A 25,059-nucleotide genomic window follows, 5' to 3' on the forward strand; every position below is an offset into this window, starting at 1 on the left:
AGATTTATAAATATTAAGCATGGCTTCGAGAGGCCTAGCCCCCAGACACTGTGCCAACCCTTGAATAGCAGATGTTGATCTTACCACTGCATTTCTTTTGATTTTCTGTTGGGGGATCCAGGAACCTCTCTCATCAAATAGAACACCCAGATAGGTAAAAGAGGACACCCTAGACACCTCAGCTCCATTGCAATAAAAGGATTTTACTTTTCTGTTTCTTCAACCCATAAACATAACGTGGGATTTTGCTATGTTCACTATTAAGTCCAAGGACATCATATAGGCGCCAAAGGCATCCAACAGCCTTCGATTGCCTATGGCTGTACGGGCTAATAACACAGCATCATCCGCGTATAGGAGAACAGGAATACCCCTTTCTCCTACTCGAGGAATGTCCAAACTTGCCAAACCTAAAAACTTTTCTAAATTATTAATATAATGTGTAAAAAGTAGTGGCGCCAAAATGCATCTCTACCAGATTTAAAGTGCCTTGTGCATTTCCCATCCTGGGTAACCCTAACTGTAGCTGAGAGATCCCGGAATATATCCGCCAGGAAATAGACTAAACTTGGGTCAATGCCAATATTCAGCAGAATGGACCACAACTTTGATCTGTTAACCAGATCAAAAGCTGAGGAGAGGTTCAAAAAGGCAAACTGTAAAGTTTCTTCTTTGGCTATGGTATGTTTACCTAGTAATAAATGTAAGTTAAGGCACTGATCAATAGTACTCCTACCATGTCACCGTGCCAAGGCGAGACCTAAAAACCGTATCAGCTTCTACGCTAGCGGGAGCAACCACTGTAACATTAGACCCATAAATTGTTTCAAAATGGGAAAGCCACTGGTCTACTCCTGTACAATTAGTGTTCCTCGCAAACAGTCAGACGTGTGCAGCAGCCCTTTTCCACGGCATCTCTTACCAGGTATTCAGTAGTCTTTAGATAGGCCACAACCTCATTTTCAGTAATGTCAGCTTTGCAGCAAGACAATAATACATTAAAGGTATTGACAGCTGTTAACGGAATGAGTACAGAAAGAGATGAGAGGGAAAGGCTGAACTTCTCCATATGGCTTGAGACAGTTTGTGATTTACTGCAAACCAGCAGAACATGACACTGCCAGGGAATCCAAGGAGTCCAAAATACTATAAAAAATTATGTAGGTCTAATGATTGTAGGATGTGGTATCTCATACTGCCATCTACATTCAATATAAGGATATGAGGTAAGAGCACACTGAATCAAATGGAGCAAGTGAGAGGAGAAATAATTGTCTACATTTATTTTTGTTTGTAACAATATCCAGGAAAAAATAAAGAAAACATAAAACCTTCACCCACAAGAGAACATGTTATAGCTTTTAAAAAACAAGCCTATGGATGCAATTCCATCCTGAATATAAATGGTAAAATTTCGAGCTAATAAGAAAATCACGTATTTGAAAAGGTGCCTCGTATGGTCGTATTGTTAAGAAATAGTATTTATATTTTTGCTATAATATAGCTATGAACACAATTTTATTGTAATATTCATATGATGCAACAAAAGCCACTCTTTTTAAATGGCTTGTATTCTGATTTAGACAGTGATTAATCATCTTTCTTTTAACCAACGCAATCACCAAATGAAAGCGAAAATGAACATTGCATTTATACAACTTTCTTAAGGCCAAATACTTCAGCTTAAAGATCTGAGAATACTCGCTCCGCCTCCCACTCTGCTCCTCACCCCCAAAAAGCTGATATTTTTCCAGAACTCTTTGTATACTTACTGCTGAAGCTGCTGGCATTGGAAAGTCGCAGATCAAGAAGGTGGGACGGTAGAAAGCCTGATGAAGCAGCTACTCCAGGGTCTTCTGATGATGGGCTGGCAGCAAGACTGTCAAACATTTTCTGGTATTCGCTGTCTCCACTTCCAGCTGGATTTGGAGTTAGGACATTCAGAAAAGAGAACTCTTTCTCAAAGTCGTCTCCTTCGAGGGTCTCCAATAGCAGGTCCTTTTGGGCTGTGGGGTGAGAGGAACCATCAGAAAAGAGCACCAAGTCGGCAAAATACTAACACCCAAGGATGCACCAGATCAACCTTACTGTGTAGCCAGGGACCCCATAGCTTAAAAACCATGGTGCCAATCAAAGTATTTTGCAAAGCCAGGACTGTCTCCCGATCTCTTCCTGTCTATTGTCAGTCCTGCACTGTCCTAGCCACTTCAGGTCTGTCAGCCAACTTTGTTGTAACAAGACGGTAATGGCCTTGTAGGTTTGGGAATGCCTACAACCTTGTACATTTGTGGGCATTCCCAAGTTCCTATTCGAACCCTTTCCACCTGGATGCACATACATTTACTCACAGGCTTGTTGCATAGCACTAAACGACTGAAGCATTTGCTCCAGTTCCTAGCTCTCTGTAAAGAAATGGAACATATTTTCCATTACATTCTGACAGTTCCTCACACAGTTGTTAGGTTAGTAGTAAGAGAGTAGGTACCCTTCTCCAGTATTATTTCTATTGGAGGACAGCCCTATGAACCTGAAAAAGGAAAATGATGCCAGAATCCTTCCATGTCATCGATGAAGGTGTTTTGTAACCAATATGAGTAGGACAACTGTTTTGTAACCAATATGAGTGAGCAATGAGGAGTAGGACAACTGATCTTATATTTGTTTGGAGCATGTAGCTGCCCACTCGTTTGTTGAGCTGGCAGGCCAGAGTAGGTGTACAGAATTTCTTGGTTTAAATCACCAAGAAGAACAGAAGTACCTTTTCCAATGGTGCAGGAGAAGGTTTGTTACCTCACTGGAATACATATGAGCCACTATGGCTAGAAGAGTGAGTGTGAATATTGTATGTTGCCCAAATGATAATGCCTGTAGTAATCACTCTACTGTTTACAGCTTTTTGAGGGTTTAGAAATGTCATTTTTTGAAACTTTTTTATTGTGCATTTTACAAGTAGATTTCATAACATTTATCATAACACTCAACTTTGCATCATTACTTGTCAGAGAGACTATGTTGATATAAATATAGCATAGTGTGTATACCGCTGTTAAAATGCCAGAGTGGGTTTTTTAAAGGTACAGTTACAAGTTCTATTGACAGTGCATTTGGCGTAGCTAAACCTAAGGGGAGGATTAGAGTGACTATTCATCTGCCAAAAGAGAAACGTTTTTGTAACAACTTTGTCACAACCAGCTCGCACCTCCACTTTGTGGTAGGATCAACAGTGCAGTACCAATGCTCTGGTAAATTCATTGGGTGGGTCGAAGGTGTGTATAGTGTGTTCCTGGTTGACCTAGAACTGTCAGGCCAGCCCTGAGATCAGCCAGAGACGAACATCATCATGAAGTGTGGGGGCAGTCAGTGGCACTCTGTAAGTTGTGCAGCGCCCCCATGAGTGCATCCCAGCCCGTCGCCAATGGGTACTTACATAGTCCCTTGGCATCTTTGCAGTGTAATACCTGACTTTTGACTTGTGCCCAGGACTCCACAGAGAATCCTAGGTAGAAAGGGCAAGGAGTTATAGCACCCTTCACCTGTGAGTGATTTGGCATTTGACAAGGAGAAGGGCAAGGTCCATGAACCGTGTTACTGCTTTGGGTTTTTTTGGTACGTTTTATCAGGTCCAGCATGCAACCTCCCATGTAAGTACTGTTTGATATCCCGTGCAACATTGAAGGGTAGATTTGATACCCTGCCAGTCTTCTGATATGGATATACAACTCTAGAACATGTGTAGGAAGTTGGCATCAGTTGTGTGGCAGAGGGGGCAGTCTGTGTCCGTTCGGTTGAAATGAAGGTTCATTTTATGAGGTGTGAGGTAGGCTCTATGTATTACATAGTGTTGGATTAGCCGAAAACGGGCATTACGGGACACCACTGTGGGATATGCCCGAATGTTTTGCCACTCTTTATCAGTACAGGGTCGGCCCAGGTCATTGTCACAATATTGCCGCAGTTTAGTTTGCGGTGTGGCGGCATGTGCTCGCAGGGAGTCAGCTAGCCATTTTGTTAGGTGGTGACCCTCCCCACCACATGTAGTTATTGAACTATGAGGTGCATGACCGGTTCCTGCTGCATGTTATCCCAGCATATCCCCTGGGATTGTATGGTGGAGTTGTATAACAAATAATGTCCCTGGGGAGGACAATCACCTAATAGTTCCTCCTCAGGGAGGATTGTGCCGTCTCTGTACAGGTCCTCCAAGGTATTGGTTCCTGCGTTTTGCCAGGGACCCAGTTTGTGCTGAGTAATCACCACTGGAGAGGCAGTGCCAGTGCATAGGGAGTTCCCTGCCTAGTGAGCCATAGGATTCTGCGGAGGCAGCAACCTGCCACTCGTGATATGAGCTTGCTATATAGTTGCATCTAAGAGGTCAGGTGGAATGAGTGTAATATGTGGGAGAGAGGCAATTGGGGCGGCCCAGAGGGGAGGTAGAGGATAGCTGGTGCCACCTGTACATGCCATATAAAATAACCGGTTGTGTGTTCAAGGAAGCGATAAAATGGTTTAGGAAGGTATATGGGTTGGTTGGAAAAGTAGTATAGGATTTGCATAAGTAGTACCATTTTGGTGAAGGCTATTCAGACTGCCAGTGAAAGGATCTGCCGAAATATCATTTGTGAGTGCAGAGAGGTGACTGCCCAGCCAATGATACCGTCCAAGAGGCCCGCTGGGGTCCAATTACTCTTCCAGTTACCTCCAATAATACCCACACAGCTGGTTGGCTGAGAGGTCATCAGAGGGACCAGCCTCTTGCTCCACCACTTTGCAAACGTGCCTCCTGGCGCACTACTGGTTGGGGGAAGAAGTCCACTTTAGTCCTGAGGCCCCAAGGAGTAAAGTGGAATTCATTACCCAACCAGAAGCGCGCCAGGAGGCATGTTTGCAGAGTGGTGAAGAAAGGGGGTGTGACCGCCAAGTACTTTCAGAAAACTAGCAGTCTAGGACTTATTGGATGTAACAGGAGGACTTGTTGACCCCCAAAGATCCTCAGCATTCAAGGGGACTTCATTCCCCAACCACCACTGCGTTTGCAGTGTGGTGGTAAAGGGAGCATAGCCTCTGGCGTCCTGCCGGAGTTTAAAAACATTTTTTAATCGTTTTTAAAAAGGAGGGCTGCCTAGCTCTCCTTCCCTGGGCCGACTTGGGCCCTCTGTCCCCCAGGACCCGTCTTTTTTTAAACTTTAAATATTGATCAAACAAGGAAGGGAACCTGTCCCCACTCTTATTCGCCATCGCGATGGAGACCTTGGGTATTACCCTCAGAAATGGGATGGAGGGGTGGGGTATCCAGCTGGGTGGCACTAACCATGTGGTGTCTATGTACGCCGATGACATGCTTGTATACTTCCGGCATCCTGAAGAAGTAGTACCTGTGCTTATTAAGGAGCTGACAAGATTCGAGGAGGTGTCGGGACTACGCCTCAATCCATGGAAATCTAAGCTTTTCCCCATGGGAGGCCTGGCTGGAAATGGAGAGAACGAGTTACCCCAGGTGGGAATGCATTGGGTCAGAGATGAGGTGCAATACCTGGGGATTAAACTGGTGCACACACAAGCAGCCTATTTGGAGAGTAATATGGGGAGATGCGTGAAAAGCTCAAAAAATTGATAGCCTCCTGGAAGCAGCTCCCGCTGTCACTGATGGATAAAGTGGCACTGACGAAAATGGTGATCTTACCATGCTGCCTGCATGTCATACAAAATTCACTCCACCGAATACCACACAGGTACTTCCAACATTTGGAGCGCCAATTGGTAGACCTATTGTGGGGATCAAAAAGGAAACAAATAAAATTGGACATCTTGCAGAGGAAATAGGAACAGGGAGGGCTTGAGGGCGCCCCGCCAGGAATTATATAACATGGTTCAGCAGGTCCAGCATGCGGTGCCCTAGATAATTGGTAGAAACGGTTATTATCGGGCATGCACCAAGGGGTCTCGCTCCTGGAATTACTCATGATGGGGTCTGGAGTGCCTGAACAAATCCCATACATTATTCAGCATGTAGAAGCAACCTGGGAAGCTGCAATGAAAAAAAGTTGTGAAAAGAGAACCGTTTGCCCCTGATGCCCCACTATGGGTTGTACAGCCCTCTAAAAGGATAGGACAAACTATGTCAATCACTAAATGGACAGAGGGGGGTTACCGCACAATGGGAGATTCATATGCTGCCTAACAAGGGTGGAAGCGGAGAACAAGTGTGAGCTGGGCAGAGGGCAATACCTGCAATACGCAAAAATCTCTGCGGTGGCCCACAGGCTGTGGCCGACATTCCCGTAAGAACCGTGCACCATGGCAAACCTAAAGGCAATAACCACCGTAGCGGAAGGACGTAGACTGGTCTCACATATTTACAAAGCGCTTAGAGAGGATCTTCCCACCGGTCCCCTCCCCTCCCAATCTATACTACTAATATAAAGAGAGAACTCAACTCTTTTGGCAAGGTAAACTCGGGAACCACAGCGCCAATCCACACACCCGATACATCCTTGAAATTCTCAGGGTGTGTAGATGGACATAGGCTACATAAAATTAAAATAAAACGTAAATTAAAAAAATTAACTTTAAAAACAAAGTAGTCCCCTGAAAGAAGCGCCGGCCACGACGTCTGCGTCATGACATCGAGAGCGCGGGGAGGAGCGGCGTTCAGGAGCAACAGGAATTTTGAGGACATGATCGCGGGGAGGAGCTGCGGACAGGCGGGGAGGAGCGGCGGACAAGCGGTAATGACCAGCGAGAAGCAGCGCGAGGAGGAGCTGCGAGTAAGGTATGTGAACCTGGAGGGACGGGCTGAGGGACGTGACCAGCGAGAAGCGGAGGAGCAGTGGAGCGGTAAAATCAGCAGTGCGAGGAGGAGCGGCGAGTAAGGTAAGTGAACCTGGAGGGACGGGCCGAGGGATGGGCGGAGGAATGGGCTGAGGGACGGGCGGAGGAACGGGCCGAGAGACGGGCCGAGAGACGGGCTGAGGGACGGGTAAGCCTGAAATGCTGCCCCCAGCCCCCTTCTTACCCAGGCAACGCTGGGGCGGGCTGCTAGTTCACACTAAATGGGACGCTATACCATATGAACACCTAACAGGGCAGAATGGAAGAAGGTGCACAAGGGGGTCAAACAAATTAGCTCCCACGCTAGATTCAAACTTACACAATCTAACATTGTACACCAAACCTATCTGATCCCACGGGTGCTCCATAAAATATACCTGGACAGATCCACCCACTGTCCAAAATGTAGACTTACAGATGCTCACTTTCTGCACATAATATGGGACTGCCCGGAGCTGGCACCTTACTGGGGGAAAGTGATAGACTGCTTACGCAGAATACTGTCAGGAATTGCCCCACCACTAACGTAGGCTGTCTGATTTGCCTACACTCATATGGTACTACCCTTAATCATGTCTCCATACGTTCCCCTGTTAATGCCCGGTAGTCATACTGTAGCCTTGTTGTTTTTACATGTATCAATGCTTGGCGTTATTTCATTTGAAGCCTCTGGTCACCATTCTTGTGGTTGCCAATGCTTAGTGGTGTGTCACTTGGGGAACCAAGTCTACTACCAGGTTCTGTTTTTGTATGAATTTAGTTTCAGACTGTTGTCTTTAAAGCATAGCTCAAAGCTGCCTTTCCTTGCGCGTGAGATTAGGCTTCCGATGCTGGCTGTTCGGTGCGCATGCAAATGAGCCTTCGTGTACTGTGTACAGAGGCATGACGACGCCTTGCTGTCCCTATAAATAGCCACACCCTTTTACCAACTACGCTTGGCTTTGTGTTCTGTTCCTGTTCTCTCTCCTGCGTGCAGCAGTTGGATCCTTCGCAGAACATTCCCCAGGACTTGAATAACGTCACGTCAGCTAAGTGTACTTTAGTTTTTTATGACTTTGGAAGCCCGTTTGTCAGGGTAAAAGGTAGAAACCTGTTAACCCTTTTGTCCTTATTGTTAGACCCTGCTATTTATTAGTATTGCAACACGAAGCACGAAGGAAGTGTGTTCCCGTTTAGAATTCATATTTGTGTGAGAAGAATAAACACATTCTGTGATATTTTAGTTAGTCAATATGACTATCAAAGGTAAGCCTCAAGTATAATGGCAGAATATGTGTAATAATATCTCTATGTTGATAATGGCTAATTCTTTCTTTTCTATTAGCACTGTGTTTAGTAAGAAAAGGTCCAGAGACAGTTCATACAATCAACAGAGTGTAACCAGGCTTCGACTCCTAAGAATAGAAGGTACTTCTAGTGTAGTTTATTGCAGATTTGCGAATAGGTTTTGAGAGGTAGCAATTACATTATTCTTTTTGTTGTTATAGGCAATAGAAGATAACCTCTTCTCACGAGTTCCAAATAAACCGCGGCTGGTCCAGGTGAAGGAGCTGTGCGGTGTCTTCTATCTCTTGTTTCTTTCTCTGTCCATTCCCCTTCCCCTTTGGGACACCTGCCAAGGCTTCTGTTACATCAGCAGCTCTGGGAGGTGTTCCGGAAGGGTTGGAGATCTAGCATCGCCCCTGCAGATGCTCCTGGTTTTCAGTTGAGTGCTTGGTCACACCTTAACAAATACTACCGACTGGACGATCTCACACACTGTCAAGGAGGTGATACTGGGACTTCTCCCCAAACCCAAAGCTAAAAAACTCATTAGGAAATTCCTACAGCTGGGGCTACTGCCAGGGATGTGGAATTTCTATAGACTGATGCCTGGGACATATTGTTTGGGGTCAAGGGCAACAAGTTTTCATTAGTATTTTATCTTTGGACAAGCAGGCCCAATCCCCTACAGAACAAACCCGTTGGCTGCCAGTTTGCAGTACCACATTATGGATCAAGGAAGGGCATTGTCTGCAGTTAAGGTAATATTTGTGTCCATGTGTTAATGCTGTTCAAACTTGTATATATGGTTCAGAAAGCCTTTATTATTAGCGTGAGCGCTCTAATTAAATGGTGTCAGCTCAGAATGCACTACTGATGGTGGTTCCAGTATAAAAATGTGTACACACGTTTTTAATGTTTAGCAATATGAGGCTAAGTATAATGCTCCCAGAATGCTCCCTGATTAGATGCCAATATTTGCAGAAGCTTGAAAGCGAGATTTATGATTCTTTGCTTTCAAAATAAAATATTCACAAAAAAAGGCAAAAACATGTTGCTAAACTACTGTAAAATTTTACATACCATTTCTTTGCAGCATCATTTAGTAAAATGTGTATGATAGCATTTCCCAAAAACATTCTTAATGGCAAATCAGTGTAACCAGTTTTAATAGGATTATGGGAAACATAAAAACAAACTAGCATTGGTAAATCCAGTAGGTCTGAAATTGTTGGCCAGACTTTTGGTTTTGTCAATGCTTGACTTGTTTTGGCATGTTTGTCAAAACCTTATTACTGTGGGAGCTTCTGGGCCCTCACCATTTTAACAAACATTGACAAAAGTAAAAATTGTTCTGGTCTAAAAAAGCACACATTGCCACAGTAGTTTCTGGCACTGAACAAAAGACTGTGTCAATATGCTCCTTGTGAAAGGACAGAATGCTGTCACTCACAGTAAAGCTAGCCGACAGACAGAGCGAGAGCGAGAGACAGAATTTTAATGAACACAAAAGGTCCAGGTTAATGCCAGACCTAATTAAGGGCCCAATTATTAAAGAAAGTCTCAAAAGTGCACCCATGTCTTTGCATTAAGTGCAGATATACAACTTTCGTGAATTCACAAGACTTAACAAAAGTAGGCCAAGAAATAGTACTCATATAAAATATTTGTGAACTGCATTTTAACATGAGCAAATATGCAGGTGTAGATTTGCTCATGCGAAAGTCTTTGCTAGTTCACTTTCTCTCCAACCACTTTTTCCCAATCCTGGAAGAAGTTTTATGTCTGCAATTGTAAGGAGTACATTTTCAACCTTTCTCTGTATGGCAAAAGATTAGAGAAGAGTTGGTGAAAATCCATGCAAGTAGTTGGTTTGAACAGATGGAAAACGGCATTCCAACCCTGGAACAGTTGCTTACCATTACCTTTAGCCCCAGTATGTAGATCGGCGGAAACGTGGCAACATAAGGGAATTGCTAGTATTCAAACCCTACTATGGAAAAAGCCTTTGCATAAATCGGAGCTCTTAAATAATAATAATAATGGTGCCATAATTTGTTGACGCGTTACACGGTACAAAAGGGACAAGTGGATTTTGTAACAGGACAATAAGATTTATGAAGCAACCTGCCCCATGGACAAGTAGATATTTTATTACATTCCACACCCCTGTGGGCAACTGCAGAGCTAATCCGAATGAAAAGAGTCAGAAGGGATGATAAACTGGAAGAAGATGCGAAGGATTGGTAGACCATTATAACAGACATAACTGAGAAAGATGACCTTCCTTCGGAAGATACAGATGAGACACAGGCAGATCAAGACGGTTCAGAGACAATAGCAACACACGGAAGTTCCCCAGCACCTGAGAATGGTGCAGATCCATAGACCCACTAGATAGTGGTCTGACTTTTAGAACCCAGAAGTGACATGGCACAACTAACACGATCCTGGAGGGGAGGGGAATACATTGTTAAGGTTTATATAATTAGTAAAACGTTATTTGTGTCTAGAACATGTAACATGCTCCAACAATGTAAGTATGATACTATAAGCAAGTCTTGTCCTAGAAAAAGAATATTCTGAATACACTGCTGTAACGATTTGAACTGTATGACCTTTTTATAATTTTGGAAAATGCTAATAAAATTAAAAAAAGAAGGGAGGGAACCAAATGGCCCCCTCCCGGGTCGATTTTGGCTCCGGTGACCCCATGCCCGGGCCTGTCCTTTAATGTGGGTGCCTGGTCCCACTCAGGGTACCCACTCACCAAAGATGGGGACCACAGGGGAGCCTGAAGGCCCACATGGTCCCTCATGGCTCCCTGGCTCCTGCGGGAGCCGGCATTGCTTATACACATAGGGAGCTGCTAACAAGCAGCTCCTTGTATGTAAAAACAAAGTGTGCTCCGCTTTAAGCAAGTGAGAGCAAAAGGCTCTCGCTTGCTGAAAGCGGAGCACTGTTTGCTATGGCTTGTGGAGGAGGTGCGCCTGCCATAGGACAAGCTCCCATAGACAAATGGGAGAATCTGGTCATCCCTGCACCGCATCTCAGGCACCTCAATGTGCTTGCGACGCAGTGCAGGGATTAACAGGGGGGCACCATAGGTGCCCCCCGGACCCCTAACCAGAGGCCACAGGATGAAGGGGGCCCGGTCACGGTCCCCCAAAGTTGCTTTCCGACAGACTTTCCATGTCGGACACTGACATCTTAATCCCTACAGCAGAAATGCTGTCCATATGAATTATAGGCCGGTCTCCAAATGGCAGAAGGGCTCCTTGAGCCTGGAGGAATCCAGCCCGATTGACTGTGCGCTTTCACTTTTGATCGCCTGTATTGTAATGCGGCAGTCGATACTGAAACTGCAATGAAGCTCAGAAAGCCTCTGAACTGCGGTCAGAGGCTTTCTGACTCTAATCGCATTGAGGGCTTAAAGGTATGATTCTGAAACCTATGACAAAGGTGGTAATGTGGTAGTCTGCTCCGAAGATTCTTATGTGAGAGACATATCGATGCAATTAGGAGATAATGAATGTCACAGTGTGATATTTAGACAAGAAAATCTGAAGTAAACCAAAGGTCTTCACATACCTTTAATCATGCTATGTGAGAGACCCAATAGAGTGTGAAGAATAACTGTTTCTGGGAAAGTAACATCACAGACCGCTTGTGTTCTATATACTGACCATGGTGTATAAAAGTGTTATTGATCCACCATGGAGTACTAACATTGCTCTGAATGACTGTCTGTTTGATAATACTTAGAGGTACATAGATTCTGTTTTAAGACCTTTTTTTTGGGACCTTAGCCTCCTATATTAAGGATTCAAGAGATTTTTAAGATGCATCTGACGTCAGATGGAAATCGAATTACACCATGGCAATTCCTGCCTTGACCTCCTTTTATATACTAGAATACGCCCTAGTGATGGTCTAAAAGCCTGTGAATACCTTCTTTGCTCTAGACCCCTTAAATACTTTGAACATACTGGTATGCTACTTAAAATGATTCAATTATGTTGGAGGTTTTTAACTAACAAACTCTACTGAGAGTTAATTGGGACAGTAATGGGCACCTGTTTCACTCCTAGCTAACACAGTTAACTCTAATTCATTGAATTGAATTTGTATTGTATATGCACCATAGGCAAGACCAAGATAGCTACTGAAAAATCTACATTTGTGAATGGGGGAAGTTCCTTATGAGACCAAAGATTTAAGGATGAACACGGAATTGGATATGAGATTTATCACAGATTTTAGTAAGGAGGGTATGCCGGTGAGAAAGATTCTGAATAAACATTGGAATGTGGTAAGATAAGACCCTATTGTAGGCATATTTCTCGCCAGAAAACAGATTATCAGATTTAGAAGAGCACCCTCTCAATGAGATGAACTAGTAAAGAGTGAATATATAGCAAAGAGAAAGAACAGAAATTGGCTACAAGGTAAACAAGGCTTTCAACTTTGAACTAAAATGCAAAAGTGCAAACAGAGGATGAACCCTTCAGATTATCATAACACATTAATGAACAGAGTAAGAGGTGATATGCTGTATATATTCTAGACTGCCTGTGTGGTATAAAGTAGGAAGTACGACTCTGGAACAACACAAGAGAGGATTACAATATCTACGAGCTATTACTAACAAAGATCCTATGTAGAACATTAGAGGATGTGAAGGTTTATATATATAAATATTAGGTACACAGAATGTGGAATCAGCACCCATCAAGAAGTGTTCTCCATAATATTTAGTGTCCTTCAATCAATAATAAGAATCCATTTCAAATGAACAGGTCCGAACTTGATAGTAGTATGCTTTCAATTCTTTATTAGGGTTTTCAACAGTAGAAAAACGATCCAATATCACAGCAGATTTTCTTTTCTAGCCTCTTTTTTAGCCAACGCGTTTCGTCTAAAAAATGAGACTTCTTCAGGGCTCAAAAACCTGTCTTTGTGAAGTTTAGTGTGAGCAGGAAAGTTTCTTTAGTTCAAGCATATTTTGGGATGGAACGCGTTTCGTCTCAAAAATGAGACTTCTTCAGGGCTCAAAAACCTGTCTTTGTGAAGTTTAGTGTGAGCAGGAAAGTTTCTTTAGTTCAAGCATATTTTGGGATGGTCTGTCAATTCAGAGGAGTATTCAGAAGGGACCAAAAAACGGCATGGTAACCTGAGAAGCACGGTCAGCCAACGTTCTTCACAAAGACAGGTTTTTGAGCCCTGAAGAAGTCTCATTTTTGAGACGAAACGCGTCTCAAAAATGATTATTGATTGAAGGGCACTAAATATTATGGAAAACACTTCTTGATGGGTGCTGATGCCACATTCTGTGTTTTGTATTTGGACTTTGTGCTTAAAGGAACAGATAGGGTTGTGTTCCTTGGTTTCTCGAGCACCATCGTAATATTTGTAATATTTGTAAGTCACAGGCCATAACAGGTGCAGGTTCTTTGCCTCAACTCTTGTGTTTATAAGTGTATTTTATATAAATATTAGGAATTAATTCAAAATGACCAAATACAATGACTGCTGATGGGGAGACCACAACAAAACCGCCGCCATCGCCGAGAGTCAGTTGCACTTACCTCTCACGGCCACAGAGGAAGGAAGGCAGAGGACATTGCCCACACCGCCGCCACCGCCGCCAAGAGTCAAGGAACACCGGACTCCGCGCCGCCGCTCCGGGAGACTGCAAATCCCGGCAGGCACCGCGGCGGCGCGTCAGAGTGACGCGGCAGCGCCCTGTGAGCGCTAAGGAAGACGCTTAAAAGGAGGAGCACCCCCGCGTCGCGGGACGCGAGCGGGACGCCCGGGGCGAAGCCCGGGCAAAGGGCGGGCCCTCTACGGCCCTCATCGGCAGGAAGAGGCAGGGGCAGGGCCCAACCCCCTGTTCCTTCAGAGACGCTCCTACAAGTAAGACTCTGTTGTCGTCCCTGTGTTGTTTGTTAACTGCGTTATATACAGATGATGTCCAAAAAGAAACCTGCTGCTCTGCCCGCAAACACCATGGATAACTATGTTGTGCAAACAGTAAAGAAAATAAACGAACAAAGGAGGGAATCACTTGGGCTAAGCCAGTCACCAGATTTGCGCAGGTTAAGCCCTACTATACCTCTGTCAACTGACGATAGCCCTTTCGTGTTGGTGGAAACCAGGGTTTCATCAAATGCATCACCTATTATTGAGTCTGGTAGCCAGCCATTGACCACGTTACCATCCCCTGTTATTCTGGATGTAGACACTGACAATGTTATAGATTCAGACCCAGAAACTGTAACTGGTCCTGTGGAGGACGATTTTCCACCGATTGAGCACACACCCCGGCCTGTGCGCACCTGTGTGAAGAATCAGCGGAAACAGGGCGGTCCGAGGCCAAGAGTGAAAAGGAAAAGAACATTATCCCCAGGCTCCTCGAGAGCTCCCCAAAAGGCTGTAGGGGAAGGGACTTTAAGAAACAGAGGAGATGACGAAATGTTTAGTAAACTGCTTGAGGTTGTAGAGGGTAAACTTAATGAAATTGTGAAACCTCTGATCTCTAAAATCGATAAATTGCAGGCTGAAGTAAAAAGACTTGGAGGTGTGCAAATAAAGTTGACGGAGGAAATAGGCAGTCTTAATACCTTATTAACAACAAGAAATAGTACCGAAGGGGTTAACCAAGTTGGAGAAGGGACATCTGGTGTGCTGACTAATCAAGTCCATATGCCGGCCCCAAAAGATAATCAACACGTAACAACAGCAGAAGGGCGTCCGTTGATAGTAAATTTACCACAAGCACAAGTTCACGGTACAGACCCACTGCAGTTTATTGAGGAAGCCTCACCTGTTGTACTGGTGTTAGCGAATGTTCCCCTTTTGGACGACGGCATTACCGAGTCATCTAGCTCTCTGACTGGTAAGGCCCTCCATTGGCTCTCAGGTAATATGAGGTTAGCACCTGGAGGGTTACAGCAACTGGCGCACGATATTAAAGCAGTTAAACGCGTTCCCTGGATTGGGAATCGCCCCAAAAGATTTAAAGAGGATTGTGTGGCGGTGACATTTGCACACCCTGAAGTACTCTCAAATGTCCTAACGCATATTCTTCCGCCTCAGCGTAGAAGAGGTACGGTGGTTCCCCTAACATTAAAATTCTTTTATGGGGAACAGCAAAATGTAACCCTACCAAAAACGCCAGCATTAGGATGGGATAACAACTTGAATATGCATAACCGCTGGGCTTCTCCCCTAGTACCAAGCCTGCTATTACACAACAGACTTGGAGGTGTGCAAATAAAGTTGACGGAGGAAATAGGCAGTCTTAATACCTTATTAACAACAAGAAATAGTACCGAAGGGGTTAACCAAGTTGGAGAAGGGACATCTGGTGTGCTGACTAATCAAGTCCATATGCCGGCCCCAAAAGATAATCAACACGTAACAACAGCAGAAGGGCGTCCGTTGATAGTAAATTTACCACAAGCACAAGTTCACGGTACAGACCCACTGCAGTTTATTGAGGAAGCCTCACCTGTTGTACTGGTGTTAGCGAATGTTCCCCTTTTGGACGACGGCATTACCGAGTCATCTAGCTCTCTGACTGGTAAGGCCCTCCATTGGCTCTCAGGTAATATGAGGTTAGCACCTGGAGGGTTACAGCAACTGGCGCACGATATTAAAGCAGTTAAACGCGTTCCCTGGATTGGGAATCGCCCCAAAAGATTTAAAGAGGATTGTGTGGCGGTGACATTTGCACACCCTGAAGTACTCCCAAATGTCCTAACGCATATTCTTCCGCCTCAGCGTAGAAGAGGTACGGTGGTTCCCCTAACATTAAAATTCTTTTATGGGGAACAGCAAAATGTAACCCTACCAAAAACGCCAGCATTAGGATGGGATAACAACTTGAATATGCATAACCGCTGGGCTTCTCCCCTAGTACCAAGCCTGCTATTACACAACAGGTTTGATGCCCTGTCTGGTCTTAATAACTGCGATTGACAAGAGGTCAGACACGAGATTGCCGAAGCGTCCGCAAGAGTAGACCTAAATCAGTCCCCAAATACTATAGGTAGTACACTGCTTAAGTCTGTGAGTACATCTTGCAATATCTTAGAGGGGGCATCAACATCTTGCCATATTGCTAGTTGGAACATAGCAGGACTAGCTTCTAAATTTGAAGTATTAGGGTGGCTAGAACTAATCAGAACATTTGATATCTTATGTTTACAAGAGACCTGGTGTCTAAACTTTAAGGGCCTTGATGGTTTTGTAGCATATGAGCTACCAGCGGTGGCAACTACCTCAGGGAGGGCCAAAGGTGGTTTGCTAATTCTGATTTCTGTGAAAATGCGAATTAGGGTGAAGGAGCATATCACCGTGGGCAATAATTCCCAACTGCTGTGGTTAGCTGATGATGCAGACAAAAACATTCTACTGATTAATATGTATAATAATGTTTTTGATGCTAGCAAACACATGGTTATTTTAGAATTAGACATCGCAATCAACAATTGATGAAAGCTTCTAATACAGTTTTTGAGTTCATATATGTTGGAGATTTTAACATTTCTGTTTGCCCTCTCTCTAATCAAAAGTTGTGTGGCACTTTGAACCGTGTTGGAGAGCCAGCTACACATTTCCCACACAATACATATGGAGAAACTTTGAACTCCTTCCTACTCGCCTATGATATGGAGGTCCTAGAGATTGAGCAGGATGGGAAGGGTGATAGCTTGCCAACTTGCCAACTTTTGTAGGGAGGGGGGCGAACACTGTAATTGATTTTATTTGCATGTCTTCCGAACTAGCTCATTTTAGCTCTGATGTCAAGGTTGTAGACTATATGGTTAGTGATCATAACTGTCTTGTTATTGAAACTAGGTTTTGGAAAGTCTGCATAATTCCAGATAGTAGCCCTATCACAAACATTGATGTACACAGGCCGAACGGATTTAGAATAAGGTGGGCAGGGGATAAAGCTGAAGTAACTTCTAATTGCATTATCTCATGCTGCTTAAATGACATTACATCAATTATTGATGAGAAGTCAAATATGGAGGCCTGTATTATTCACTTTACTAAAATCAATGTTTTTATTAGTGGTAAGTTTACTAGGGCTGCTGGAAATATTAACAATAAAGCCAGGGGTTGGTTCAATAATGCATGTACTGTGGCCCTGAAGACATTAAAAAAGGCATTATCCACTAAACCTAGAGACAAAACGGTTGTAGCTAAGCTCAGATCTGACTATAACTTAGCTCTTAAGCAAAGGAAAGCTGAACTACGAGAGGAAGCTTGGGAGAGATTTGATCTAGCGGCTGTATCGAAAAATTGTACTCTTTTTTGGACAGTAGTAAACAGCCCCTTTTTAAAAGATGATAAATTCCCCGTGTTAACCTCAAACGTAGGTAAGGAATCATGGGTACAGCATTTCTCCGGCATTTTTAATCCCAACACGGTAATGTTGCCGATAAGTTGCTCTTGGCCAGTACTTAGCCTAGATATCACCTTACAGGAGGTTCTAAGTAGTATCAGGGCTAGTAAGGGCGGAAAGGCCCAGGGACCCGACGGTGTTCCAGTTGATGTGTATAAATCCGCACCTGAGACTTGGGGGCCAGTACTAGTCAAAGTTTTTAATGCTGCTGTTCGCTGTGTACCTGGTCTGAATCAATAATAGTTCCCATTCACAAGAAAGGGGACCGAGGAAACGTTAAAAACTACCGGCCAATTTCATTGCTGGATTCGTCCGTCAAGATTATGAGCCGTGTACTCCTCGTCCGATTAGAAGAGTGGGCAGAGTCTAATCAGATAATGACAGACTGCCAATATGGGTTCAGGAAAGGAAGAGGTTGCATTGAACAATGTTTAAACCTGGAACTCCTGATAGGGAAATACACCCGAGCAAAAAATGGTTCACTCTACCTCTGTTTCGCTGATCTGAGCAGCGCTTTTGACCTGGTGGATCACGCCATACTATGGACTACCTTGCTAGAAATGGGAGCACCTAGGGAAATTATATATTTTCTGGCCCGTTTGTACGAGAGGCTTAGCTCGAGTGTTCGGTACGGGCCTTCGGGCGAATGTACAGACAAATTCAGGGTCAGGAGAGGTATCAGACAAGGGTGTGTTTTGGCACCCCTGCTTTTCACTCTGTTTATTAATGAAGTAGACTCGATCCTTAAGAAGGCACCAGCGGACGCCCCTAGAGTAAACACAAGTACCATCCCCGTGTTACTCTATGCGGACGACGCTGTGTTGCTTTCTAGGACTCCTCGGGGTCTACAGCTTTTGATGGACAACTTTGTGGCCTTTATTGAAAAAAGAAAGCTGGTCATTAACAAGAGCAAGACATATGTGATGGAGTGTGGAGCTAGAAATGTTAAAACTAAAAAACCCTATAGGTATCTTATTGATGGCCAAGTGGTGCAGTGTGTGGAAAATTTCTGCTACCTGGGGGTTACCTTTTCCAAAAATGGTCGCTGGGATGTCGAGCATAAGGTGGTGCGCGACAAAATGATCAGGAGCGCCAATGGAATATTTGCTTTTGCAAGTAAATTAGGTAGTAGAAGGCCCAAAGAAATGCTTAAGATCTTTGAAGCTAGGTGTCTTTCGGCTGCTCTCTACGGAGCAGGGGTATGGGGGGTATCCAGGGTAGAACCTTTACAGGTGGAAGAGAATAAATTTCTGAAAAAATTATTGTGTCTCCCGACATCCACTGCTAATAGTTTGGTCCACAAAGAACTAGGACTGCATCATCGAAATGATCTATTACTGTTGAGACCCCTGATACTATGGCGTTCGGTCTGGACGAAAGACGAAACCTCATTTAATAGGGCTATCATTGAGGATTGTTTACGTCTAGACTATTTTCTCAAAATCCCATGGATTAAATACACAATTGAATCCTTTTCTAATGTGTTTGGGTTAAACGTTACATTAGATCACTGTTCTGCTTCGGATCTTTCTAAAGAGAGTCTGAAATCAATCTTTTTAAATCACTGTGCAGAAAGAGGAGCCACGGATGATCTCAAACTTTCCACCTGTATACGTTACAACCAATTGAACGAATTTGTGGGCCTACACCCTTACCTCTTCCAGGTAACTAAAGGGCAACATCGATTCGTTCTTACCAGGATGAGGATGGGTACGGTCCACCTATTGGTTGCATTCCCTGAGATTAAGATGCGCCCTACAGGTCCATGTCTGTGCGACAACATTTCAGAACAAAGCACAGAGCACTTTCTACTTATATGTAACCTGTATAGTGAATATCGTAAATTCTTTTTAAAACCTTTATTTATTAAATTTGGAGCAAGAACCATCAAAGAAATTACTATTTAATTTGCATCACCTTGACATCTGTTTTTATACGGCTAGTTATTTACTCAAGGCAATTAGTTCTAGGAAAAGCATGAATTTTTAAAAAAAATAATTTTTAAAATAATTTATCCATTGGAAACTTTTTAAAGTGTGCCATTTGATTCGTCATATGTATCATACTGTATTTTTTGCGGATTGCGATTGTAAAGTGTATTTTCTTCTTTTAACATGTATTATATGTATGTACTTTTATGGACATGATTTACATGTCTCCGAATAAAGTTTTTGACTATGACTGCTGATGAAGAATTGCAAATATATTTGGGTTGAACTGTGTATTATTAATTTCTTCCTCCAGGATGTTTGGCTATTTTTAAAGACAATGTTTTTTTTCTATTCAGGAATCATAGTTATTGTGATGTGAATATTGTTACAAAGAGGGTCCTACATGTCCCCATTTGAACATCATATATGCAATTGTGGATCATAAATGTAATATAAGTTCCGAGTTATATTTGTAAGCTATGAGCAACACAGTTCACAAAAGCATTGAATAAGCTATGAAATCTGGAGTATTACTGATGTGAGGATGTCACATAGAATATGAAATGTTCTTGAGACATATGTTTTTGACTGCATTATGAATAAATAGACTAATGCTTTCAGGCCTGTTGAGTACTATGTGAATGTTTGTTCTCAAAGTTACAATTAGTACATTAGTCATTACAGATTACATTTTATGTACGAGTTACTTACCTTCGGTAACGATGTATCTGGTAGAGATTTTGTCTAGCTGCAGATTCCTTAACTTAGAATATCCCCAGGCATCAGACTGGATCTTGAATTTTTTGCAGCAGCAGCACCTCAGCGCGACTGGGGACGGTGCCACACGACCCCGCCCTGACGTCGTCCACGTACGTGATGTCAGCAAGGTCATATAATTCCCTCCCGGCACGCTGACGTCGTTTTTTTTCGGAGAAACTTTTCTTCGACAACGCGGAGCCACCAACCATAACTGTGAAAGTATGAGAACAGTGTACAATGGATGAAAAATCCATGAATAAAGAAAGAGAATGGTGCAAGACACCATTACAGAAGACAGAAGCAAACACGGTCTTCAAAAAAATGAAAGCCGTGAGAAAGAGCCTCACAAGTGAAGCAAAGCAAAGACCCCTCTCAAAGTGTAATAAGGGAGAATATCTCAACAGACAGAAATAGACTGTCATTATCATTCAGAACTGTGCCGTCCGGCAAGAATAAAGCACAGAAAGAACAACAGTCCACTGCATAAAGGCAGGAAGATTGGCACTTCCCTACAGTAATGTAGGTGTGAAACAGATCACAACCGATCCCCAAAGAGGACGACTAAGAGGAACCCAGGACCCTGAGTCAACAGGGTAGGCGGCAGGAGGGGAAGGCAATAGGAGAGGAAATGAGCCTCCTAGCGAAAGCGAATCAAGAAGGCACCATGTTACATGAAGAAGTCCCTAGAGGGAATTAGCTGTACATGGAGATTCAGGCAGGGATGCAACCATGTGAACCCTAGAGAAAACCAATGGCACCTAAAAGAGGCCAATGGAGAACACCACTCTGCAATGTCCTCGCAGAACGGGGAGGCTGGGTAGGCGTTAAGGAATCTGTGGCTAGACAATGTCTCTACCAGATACATCATTAACGAAGGTAAGTAGCTTGTACATCTGATAGAGACGTCAAGCCGCAGATTCCTTAAATTAGAATAGATACCACAGCCATCCCCCAGGAGGGAGGTGGGCTTGCGACAGGACAACAGAAAGCGTCAGTCATCTGAGCTGGCAACCTGGTGACGGACAAGGAGTACGCTGTGGCGGAACAGCCAGCCAGCACCCCAAGCAGCTCAGAAGTGCAGAGCTAACAGGATGCAAGACATCCCAAAAATGCCAGAACGGCACCGGACCATACCCGCATAAAAATGACAGGTAGAAACAGCGCAAGCCATATACAAGAAGAAGGGAATCGAGATAGAGGAGAAAAGGGGAACCACTCTCAGCTTAAAGGGGCACTATATGGACCACGACCAAAGGACGAGAGAACATGAGAGATGCAACCACATAGAGAGATGCAATCAGAGCCTACAAGATCAGCCTATAGAAAGAATGCTGGAGGAGCTTCTGCCAGGAACCAAAGGGCAAGATGTAGAAACAGAGTAATGCTTTGAGCACAACAGGCATGTACAAGAAACACTCAGTGCACACCAAGACCCAAAGGGGGGGGACAGGGGTGAACAACAGCAAATCAAACCCTGCTGAAGCAGCAGGCCACTATCAACACAGCAGCAGGCAACCGTTTGCAGAGATCTTAAGGTGGCATGGCTACAGAAAGCATAAGACTGCCCGACCTTGCAGCATGAAGGTCGAAAGAAGAATTAACCCACAAATACAGACATGTAATGAGTAGGCCAAGGACAACTGCAATCAGAAGGGCTGCCTGCAGGCATAGCTGATATAACAGTAGGATGGCACCTAGTAAAGAGGCACATCCAAAGGACAGTACAAAAAACACCACAAACAAATATGGGGAGAGTCTCTGAATCCGAGACCAAACCCTCCAAGTAGAGGAAGGTAAGATAAGTACAGTGTCTGAACACTAAGAAAAAAGAGCAGTCGCAAAACTGGGAAATCACCCCAGTAAGTAGAAGCAAGGAGGAACTTCATAGGTAAGAGCAACGAAAGGCTTCCCCACACATGGGGACACAAGTCCAGTCCTTGCAACCTCAAAGGAGGTGGCGACCCAAGAAAGGGAAAGTCATGGCAACCGGCATGTATACACACATGCAGAACTTGAAATCTGTAGAGTCAGAACGGTAAGGGCAGGCATGAGCTAATTAGAAGAGGAGAACTTGAAAGAACACAGAGAACACCGTATAAGAGACCACCAAGGGCGCATGGAGTATACATGTTCCCCAGGCCCTTTGGAGGCAAGCAAAGCTATATAATAGCATACAAGTACATCATATGGAGTATTCACACCCCAAACATCGGGGAACACCTCTTATGGCAATAAGCCAAGCCAAAGAGCACAGTAACGAGCTGAACCCGTGAGCGTGAGTTCCGAGCCCTATGCCATTACTGAGCTGAGCCACCGGCTCAACACCACAGTCAGAGGACCAGACACAGCAACCTGTGGAACACTGCCACAGCAGGTCAACAGTCAGAGAAAGCAAAATGCATCCAAAGGATGCCAATAAGAGGATAATTCCCCTAGTAGAAAAGAAGACGTAAGGCTCAAAGCCCATGCTAAACATAGAGGGCATCTAAGGAATGTGAAATGAAAAAGTACCACCAGAGAAAACAGGCCTAGGACAACCTAAGTGGGAGGACGAAAGCCCGCAAGGAGCCGTCTAACCGCCGACTCGGCATGATCAAATAACAAAACCTCATTAAAGGGTAAGTCAACCAGCCATTCCCAGATATTTTCAGGGAAGACGTTGTCTCTCAACCAAGCGTGGCGCCTTAAGGCAACAGAACCCGCCATAGCACGGCCTAAAGAATCTGCTGTATCTAGAATTGAACGTATTGTGAATTCGGCAAGATCACGCCATCCCGGAAGAGGTGAAGGAGATCAACGCGAGCATCTCCAGAGGTGGTAGAAAACAAAGACTCCGTGGAGACCCAAAAGGTAGAGGTAGCCCGAGCCAAAACACACACTGTATTTAAAGACCGCAGGGCCGTACTAGTGGATGCAAAGATGTTCCTACCCCACGACTCAAGCCACCGTGACTCCCATGATGAAGCCTGATGAAGACCCCAGAGTAAGGTGCCAATTAACCTACACTGACCAAGGGGTTGAAACGTCGACTTTCCATTTTTAACGATACCTACCCACAATCAACAGATTATTGTAACTGTGTTTTCATGGGATAGGATCCTACAAATTGTTAGAAATGTATGGGGCTATATTAAAAAGCCCATGTGATATCAACAAAAAATGTTTTATGTGATCACAGTTGCTTCTTGAAACTGTTCCACACAATCCCAATTCCTCACGAACACCTATCACTCTCCTTCCCCCTCCTTTTTCACCTCACTTTGGGCACAACCTTAATCTATATAATTGTATAATAATGAGGATGTGAATAAATAACATCACTCATTCCAGTTGTACTATGAGCCATATGTACACTATTTTTGAATAATTGTTGTTTTGTGAATTATGTAGACTGGGACCCTTCCCTTTGCAATATTGAATACCCAGGTCCCAGTACCATTGGGTCAAACCCTATTTTGTAATACATGCTAAACATAGAGCGCATCTAAGGAATGCGAAATGAAAAAGTACCACCAGAGAAAACAGGCCTAGGAGGACCTAAGTGGGAGGACGAAAGCCCACAAGGAGCCGTCGAACCGCCGACTCGGCATGATCATCAAATAACAAAACCCCATTAAAGGGTAAGTCAACCAGCCGTTCCCGGATATTTTTAGGGAAGACGTTGTCTCTCAACCAAGCGTGGCGCCTTAAGGCAACAGAACCCACCATAGCTCGGCCTAAAGAATCTGCTGTATCTAGGGTTGAACGTATTGTGAATTCGGCGAGATCACGGACATCCCGGAGGAGGTGAAGGCGATCAACGCGAGCATCACCAGAGGTGGCAGACAGCAAAGACTCCATGGAGACCCAAAGGACAGAGGTAGCCCGAGCCAAAACACACACTGTATTTAAAGACCGCAGGGCCGCACTAGTGGATGCAAAGATGTTCCTACCCCACGACTCAAGCCACTGTGACTCCCGTGAGGGGGGAAGCGTTAGAGGTGGCAGGGAGGGGAAAGCAGTCTGTAACACAAACCCCTCCACATCAGGATGGACAAAGAGGCCTTCCAGGTCGCGTGGAGCTGGACGGTGGCGGTGCAAAAGTGAACGATCCCCTGGGTCACCTGAAGCAGGGCGGACCCAAGCACCCAAAAGGGCATCATAAAGGGAAGCCTTAAAGGGCAGAAGCGGCTCCACACTGCTGGCCCATGGTGAAGGACCTCAAGCAAGGGGTCCACAGACAAAAGGGCAGAAGGGGGCTGCATATAAAAAATGCCCGAGGCTAATGAGACCATTCTCGAAAAGGCTGCATCATTCTCCGTAGCCCTCCTTGGAGGGGACAACAGCTCATCTGTGGGAGAGGGTTGTGAGCTGACCCTCCCCAAACACTGAGGGTGCGACCAAAGCTCCGAGTAGGGAAGCCCCATCGAAGAATGAGGATACTGCCGAGGTTCCTGGGGAGGGGAAGAGCCTCCTGAGGAGGCTCCACAAATTCCAAGGGGGGCACCGGTAACAGGCCCTCCAGCGACGCCGGGTAGGAGGGCGGCGCCAAACTCTCTCCAGATGCCTCCAGAGAAGAGTGTAGAACTCAGCATCTACACAGCTCTAAAACAACACGTGTTGGCGCCAATTGTGCCTCGTCAGATGCAGACTCGGCTGCATCCGGCGTAGAGTCAGCGTGGTCCGGCGCCGAAGCTATGACAAGCTCTCCTTCAAAAGAAGGAGAAGGCGCAGGCGAGGCAACCTTACGGCGTCGTCCCGGCGCCGACCCCGCCTCATCCAAGACAAGTCAGGAGAAAAGAGCAGAAGCAGAGCCGAGCCTCTGGCGCCGGAACGGCACCGACCACGGCTTCGGACAGGCAGTCGCCTGCCCGGAAGGCC

The 25,059-nt window shown here is 44.7% G+C and overlaps 1 protein-coding gene across 2 annotated transcripts in view; it reads right to left on the minus strand.

Annotated features, from left to right (window-relative positions):
* The window catches only part of ICA1L (islet cell autoantigen 1 like), a 455,070-nt gene that overhangs the window by 79,783 nt on the left and 350,228 nt on the right, over positions 1 to 25,059 (minus strand). For both annotated transcript variants that reach the window (XM_086955269.1, XM_086955268.1), the window contains one exon: positions 1,773 to 2,006. In XM_086955269.1, the coding sequence (XP_086811395.1) occupies positions 1,773 to 2,006 (234 nt within the window). The remainder of the gene's footprint in view (positions 1 to 1,772; positions 2,007 to 25,059) is intronic.

This window comes from Lissotriton vulgaris, chromosome 2_1, assembly GCF_964263255.1.
Source record: "Lissotriton vulgaris chromosome 2_1, aLisVul1.2, whole genome shotgun sequence".
In the NCBI taxonomy this organism is placed as follows: Eukaryota; Metazoa; Chordata; class Amphibia; order Caudata; family Salamandridae; genus Lissotriton; species Lissotriton vulgaris.